Source organism: Daucus carota, chromosome 2 (genome assembly GCF_001625215.2).
Source record: "Daucus carota subsp. sativus chromosome 2, DH1 v3.0, whole genome shotgun sequence".
NCBI classification, from domain to species: Eukaryota; Viridiplantae; Streptophyta; class Magnoliopsida; order Apiales; family Apiaceae; genus Daucus; species Daucus carota.
In genome coordinates this window covers 48,119,292-48,126,523 of record NC_030382.2, presented here as the reverse complement: position 1 = coordinate 48,126,523, position 7,232 = coordinate 48,119,292, and the positions used below count along the sequence as shown (strand labels likewise).

Here is a 7,232-nt window from a genome sequence, read left to right as displayed (position 1 = left end):
GTTTAGGGAGAATGAAATGAAATTTGTACTAGTTTGGCACACAAAAAAAAACTAATATCTCAATCTTACCAATATAGGGATAAATGATCATTCCTATATTTTACTCATTATATTGTGAAACTCATAATAAAGTCTGCACTTTCTAGTTCTTCATCACTCTTCACTCTTGTATACTTCTCGTTTACCTTTGATTTTGTTCATGTTTTTCCCGTTCATTCCTTCCAACCAGATGGTGCATAAGTACACTTTATTATTATCTGAAATGTCGCTAGCAGATGTCCATTTCTATTACAGAGAATTTGCTTTCACATTGTTGGACGTGAAAGGTTTTGTAGTGATACAAGAGAACATGTACCAAGGCAGATATTACGGAAGCAATGAACTGTTTCTATATGTTATCATATAATTTGTTGGTGTAAAAAGACCGTAGTGGTTAATTACTGCATGGAGAATCGGAGATATATAAAAAAGTACATCACGACATGAAAGCATATGATGCAAGTATTTAGAAGGTGCAGGGAAAACAAACAAGTAGATATATATAATCACCAACAATCGCTACATATAATCCTCTATAGTTCCAATTTCCTTGTGTTGGAGATACAAGTAAGAAATTTAAAACGGAAAGAAATGAAATGAGATTGCAAGAAGTTTATATATGAGCCGAACAAGATTGATAAATATATGAAATCAACAGACAGATTGATCAGCATTCTGGCTGGTGAGCAATGAAACTGATGCACTGGACTTGGCGAACGTTGTCGAATCCGATGATACGGACGTACGCCTGGGGGTACTCCTTGACGCACTCATCAAGCTCCTTCAACACCTGCGATGAGTCGGTGCACCCGAACATGGGAAGCTTCCACATAACCCAGTATCGTCCGTCATAGTATCCGGGAGATTTGTTGTGCTCACGGTACACGAAACCGTGCTGCATATTGGTTTAACACACAATTGTCATCAGCAATGTCAAGAAACATGTAACAGAGAACATGAAAAATGTGTAGGAAGAAAGTGCTTACCTCCAACTCGAATTCCAGACAAGGAACCCATCCGGAACGGAGAAGGTAGTCGACCTCCTTTGCCAATTGTTCGGTGGTGAGAGGAGGAAGGTATGAGAGTGTCTCGAACTTCTTCATGTTAATTGGTGGCCATACCTGCACTTGCACCATTCACATATGTTACCTAACTAATTTATCATTCACTTTCAGAACCAAGGTGTGTTCTCCTTGATATATTTTGTGAATGTCATATTTACTCAATTACAAACCGACAGATTGTATATTTGTCTAGAAACAGTGTTGGATTGCAAAATTTGAAGAACGTGATCATGTCTTCATAAGAATATACATTTCCGACTATTTAATGAGACTGAGGGGGGTTACTAAGAGCAAGCTAAGGTGGAAATTATACAAAAAAACTAGAAATTTCCTCTACTGGGTAGTTCAATTTCATTATTGAATTAAATTCTACTTCACTTGAGGGGCGACATGGTTACTATGGTAAAATATAGAGGACATCCCGCAGGCTACAATGCCAGGGGGTGACATTTCTCTTGAGCTAAAGTCTCTAATTGTTTGACTTGAGAACAAAATTTCTCAGATCAGCTCAGGAGGAAAATACAAGCAAAACAATCTTTTAATCGAGGTGTTGACATAATTTTTGTATATTATTGACATATTCAAGGAAAATTCTGAAGTTACTCACTCTAAAGTTACCTAGGACTGCTTTATCTGACTTAGAATTGTGCTACTTTGAGAGCAAATGAGCAATAACTAACTAAGAAATGTTCTGCCATGTTATACTGGTTCCTCATTAGCACATAATATATCTGAGTATTAAGTAGTATAGATATATACCTTCATGCATTGAACTCTTCCTCCGTTGCTGGTAATAGAGGTAATGTCATTCTCAAGCTTTCGGGTGACGGGGAATGATGCGATGGACTTGAGGCCGGTGAAAGGCGCGACCATGTTAGCCTGAGCAGGGGATGCACGGGTAACCGGTGCTACTGATGATATCATTGAAGAAGCCATGAGTACTAATACTCTCTTCTTGTTCTTTTACTTTCTTCTCTTGTGTTTGAGAGGCTTGCTTCTGTTCCTTCACCTATCCAATATATAGGCATTTCATCTCATTATCGTTTAACCTGCTGATCCAATGGTTCCCAATTCACCTCCTAAAGTTCAGAATTTTTCTGACCATTGAATTACAGTGAAGTTGACAAGGCAACATGGTAGCCACACAGTGTGAGCAATTTGGATTGGTTGCCTTATCATTAAACACTCTTATTGAGTTGACACGTGGCATGAGAGCGGTTGCCTTATCTCTTCTGATCAAGGAATGAGGACTTGCTTTCTTTAGCAGTAGCTAGCCATTTCTTGGCCCTTCATTGCTTAGCTCTTTGGAAATTGCTTATTTGGGCTTTGTACTTTGAAATTTAAATAAGTGACTACTGACTTCTTCAATTGCAGTTGCATCACTTTCCCCCTTCCTCTTATTATTCAAGTTTCATATCATATGCAGAAAAATAAAACATTCTGACATGAGGAATTTTTGTTATAATCATGCCGTTGGATGCATTTATCATCCAACAAAATCATACACATGCCAGGAACTAGAATCCTTAAAATATACGGATTGTTCTTTCCCTTAGTTCACACTTGAGTGTAATGTATGGATAGATTGCATTCGGAATTTGCTCCATTATTTTGCTCAAATTGCAAGATATATGCTGCATTTAAGTGGCCCATAGTCCTTCCAGTTCTAGAGTTTGTAGTACTCCCTCCGTCCCACCCATTTCTTATCGAATGGGTTGGGCACGGAGGTTAAAAAATATGTATAAAGTAGTGGAAAAGAGGGAGAAAAGTAGGTAAAGTGGTGGATCCATCGATTTTTAATGTATAAAAAGAAGATAGTGGAGTTAAAGTAATGTGAAAAGGAAAGAAAAATGTAGAAGTGGTGGGACTCATTGACTATTTTTGGTAAGTTTTGAAATGTATAGAATTGGGTGGGACATCCAAAAGAGGAAAGTGTAAAGAAATGGATGGGACTGAAGGAGTACGGCTTAGTAAAGAAACTATATCACATAGTTCAAACAGTGTTCGTGGTCCAAAATGTAGTAATCCCATATTAAGGGGCCGTTTGGGTGAGTTTAAAATAAGTGATTCTTGATTGAAATAAAAAAGTGGAGTAGAAGTTAAAACCAAGTTAAGACTTATAAGTGCTTAAAGTGTTTGGGAAAGAAACGGAAGCCTTAAAACAAAAGTTAGCATTCCTAGCTTTTTATAAATGCTTCTTGACTTTTACAAACAATACGAATAAGTGCTTCTGACTTATAAACCACTTTTAAGCCGGAAACAAACACCCCCTAAGACAGTCATTTTGTCTTAAGGCGTTTATAACGGTATAAACACCCCCTAAGACTGTCATTTAGGCCAAATTTGTTTCACCACGAAATACTCCATCCGTCCTATTTTCGTTGTCACATTTGGTTTTGTGCAGGTCAAATTGACCAAAATTTGACTGAAATTTATTAATATTTTATCAATTGAAAAAAAAAAATATGTTATCGGAAATAACTTTTAATCTACTTTAAGATATAATTTTTATTTTTTCAAAATATTGAAAGAGTAGTAATTAATCTTTGGTCAAAAGTTAGTCAATTTGACCAACAAAAATAACAATGTGACAAGTAAAAAGGGACGAAGAAAGGAGGATGTAGTGGTGATAATTTTGAGCTTCAATCCTGGTTTCCTAATAATTTTAAGAACAATAACTTGTGATGTTAGACTTTAACAAGTAACCCAGACTATAATTCCAACAGTGTCTCAAATAATGAGTCCCATAACCCAAATAATGAGTTATGTACTTAGAGCAAGTCCAACAGTGTCCTAGTTTGAACCCAAAATGTAATATAAAAAATTATGTCCTAGTAGTCTAGGACATATTATACTAACTTCAACTCCAACAATGTGCCTTATTTTCACTATATGTTTAATATTTTATTATTAAAAGTTCTCTTTCATCATTAAAACATAATATAAAATAGAGAGAGAAAGAGAGTGTTGGTAAGAATTTATTATAAAATATGAGATAAGGCAAGGAGAGAGAGTGCCTCAAAAATAGGGCTTGAATGGGTTGTCCTAGTGATATAGGGCATCACTAGGACATTGTTGGATCAAGTTTTTTCATCAAATGCCCTATATTATGACTTAGGACACTAAATAGGGCAGCTGTTGGACTTGCTCTTATCTTCCGTCCTCTGCCCTGGATTCACGTACATACAGTTTTTATGAATAAAAATCAATTAACCTATGATTCATTTTGACGTTGGACGGTTAACTTATGGCCCAACTACTCTGGGCTAGTGGTTGGGCGTAATTGAAATTTAAATACATGGGCTTAGGGAAGATAGTAGGGGAAACAAAATGATTTTGGTCAAGAAAATAGAGCCCATTAAGAAAATGACTTTGGCCTGTTAGTCAATGACAGGAATCGTATCTGGAATTAAAATTTGCATAATAAATATGTTATTGCTTCACTGTTATTTCCCAGAGATCAAATAAAAAAATCTGAAAAAAATAAAAATAAATCTTTATGACTGAACTAAGGTTTCTTCCCTAGTTCCGCCGGCAGAGTTGATCTCTAGGAGGGGTCTTTATTCAATTATGTATTAAGGGGATTTTGCTCAAAATTCTATTTACAGAACCTAAAATATGTGCAAGACACTAGAAAATGTGGTGTTTTTAGATTTTAGGATTCTTCTGCACGTTGTGTCTATAAGTTACTCCCTCCGTCCCTTTTTATCTGTCCATTTTGAGAAAAAAAAACACATACCAAGGAATAATTAATTGTATAAACTTTTTTATTAAATACCTCTAATTAATATCTTGAAAATGGTGGAATACCCCTACTTTATGTCTTGAAAACATGAATTCAACTAAGTTTTAAATAAGTCAAGTCTTGAAAATTGAAATTATGGAGATATATTTGAAAAACTATCATTAAATTAGTTTTAAAAGTATAAATGGACAGATAAATAGGGACAAATTTTTACTTCCAAAGTGGAGAGATAAAGAGGGACAAAGGGAGTAATTAAGATCGGCATATTTATTAAAATACTCCTTGCGATTCTCGGTATAAATTGTACTCCCTCCGTTTCAAAATAGATGTCCACTTTCAAAAAATCACACAGTTTAAGAAAAGTGGTTGTTCACAAATTAATTCTATTAAATGACCATAACATGTGGAGTGAGATTGATGTAGGAAATATAAATACGAGATATGTGGAGTATAATTGACTTTGGAAATATGATTTTGCATTGAAAGTTGAAGTGGACAAGTAATTTGAAACATAACTTTTTTTACAAAGTGGACATGTAAATTAAAACGGAGGGAGTATTTTGTTGACATTTTCTCATCATGATATCTATTGTTTCTTGTGGGAATAAATGTCTCATCAATTTCGGATTAAATACGGGAAGCAGTGTCCTAAAAGTCTGCGATTAGTTAGGGATTAATCGCTATTCAGACAAAAAACTTCTCGATTAATCGTTAATCGGGTAAAAAACTGTTTTTTTAAAAAGTCGGTAAAAATCGGTTAAAAGTTGGTAAAATCGGTCAAAAGTCGGCAAAATTGGTCAAAATTTGGTCCAATATTTAAAAAATTAATTTTTATTTTTTATTAAAAACTATTAGTTCAAATTTATAAAAAATTCAAAAAAATATGAAAATTATTCAATTACAGTTTTAACGATTATGAAAAATTGTACTTGGAAATATAATTATGTATAAAGATACAATTTTTTATTAAATTATGTCGTGGAATTATGTAAAATACTTACAAATATATATTTTTGTTTGTGCTAATATATATACATGTGTGTGTATTTGTTTGAGGTAGGCTGTAAATCGATATGGATTATACGGTGTCTAGACTTAAATCCGGCTCGAAAATATGATAAATGTCTCATATCCGTTTGGAAACGATCCAAATCTGGCGGAAAAATTAAGCCCGTATAATATATGATCCCGGATATGAGCACAGTTATACCCGCTCAGATTCGGTCTCATGTAATTATTCATAATATGATCCTGCCCAAATACCCGAATATGAATCAAGGTTCATATTCGATTCGAACTAATGTACATATTATATTTTAAATACATCACATTTGTAATTAAATAGTCATCATTTTATAAAATTTTAATATCTTATTTAAGTTTATATCTTCGTAAAATATGATTTATTTAATGTGATAATGCTAAATATCTTCAAATATATATATATACCAACATATAATTATAAGTTTTAATTTAAATTATTATAATTTATAATAGTATGTTTACTTAGATTAAATAATAATTATTTGAATAATTGAAATAATAATGATATTTAATATTAGTGGATCATATCAGGCTCATATTTAACGGATCATAAACTACCCGATTAAAAAGTAGAAAATACGATATTGGATCATATTCGGTTTAGATCTGGATCTCAAATATCCGGGATCGGTTTATATCCGAATAAAATAATCTCAGACCCAAATCTGGGCAAACTAAAAATAATATGATCCGATACTTGAGGAGATGGGTACTCATTATCGCCCAGATCATTTTAAAGTCCTAGTTTGAGGTATAAAAATATTTGCTATTTTGATTATATAAAATTATAAATTTATAATATATTAAAAAAATATTAAATTGACTCCGATTATTGGACCGATTAATCTCCGATTATCTGATTAATCCATGATTTTCCACTGACTAACTCCGATTCACGGAGTGTTCGATAAGATAGCACTAAGATCGTCTCAGCTGAGCAACCGATGGACACAAATCATGCAAGCTGGGATATCAAAACCCTAGTCAAAAGATGAAGTCACATGTGAAATGGCGGGAGTATGTTATATGAGCTGTAACTGTAACTCTGTAAGCAGCAAAACCCACGTGTAAACACAGTTAAAGCATCTCCAATGGGGGTGCCAACTAAAGTTGCTTAAAATGACACATCATCAAAAGTATTACTCCCTCCATTCCAAATTAGATGACTCTGTTGACTTTGAGCACACAATTTAAGGTTAATTAACCGCATAGATACGTAAATCATTTTTAAAATTTTATTTTTGCAAATAAAAATTAAAATATGAAATTTTCATTTATAAAAGAAAAAATAAAAAAATAAATTTCGGAAGTAGACGGTCAATGCACCTAAAGTTACGTGA

At 33.5% G+C, this 7,232-nt stretch overlaps 1 protein-coding gene across 1 annotated transcript; it reads right to left on the bottom strand.

Moving 5' to 3' along the window:
- Window positions 1-519: 519 nt before the first annotated feature.
- On the bottom strand, window positions 520-2,225 carry LOC108208531 (ribulose bisphosphate carboxylase small subunit 1B, chloroplastic-like). Its single transcript, XM_017379063.2, has 3 exons — window positions 1,863-2,225; window positions 1,026-1,160; window positions 520-934 (listed from the first exon to the last, which is right to left on the bottom strand). The coding sequence occupies exons 1-3, from the start codon at window positions 2,037-2,039 to the stop codon at window positions 707-709; spliced, it is 540 nt and encodes a 179-aa protein (XP_017234552.1). The 5' UTR covers window positions 2,040-2,225; the 3' UTR covers window positions 520-706.
- Between the last annotated feature and the right edge of the window lie 5,007 nt (window positions 2,226-7,232).

What these genes read in the sequence shown, in the direction of transcription:
- LOC108208531 (XM_017379063.2), bottom strand. Translation starts at nt 2,039, where the DNA reads ATGGCTTCTTCAATGATATCATCAGTAGCACCGGTTACCCGTGCATCC. An exon ending in GAAGAGTTCAATGCATGAAG is followed by an intron (nt 1,161 to 1,862) that starts GTATATATCTAT and finishes GTGCAAGTGCAG; the next exon opens with GTATGGCCACCAATTAACAT. An exon ending in GTCTGGAATTCGAGTTGGAG is followed by an intron (nt 935 to 1,025) that starts GTAAGCACTTTC and finishes ACCAATATGCAG; the next exon opens with CACGGTTTCGTGTACCGTGA.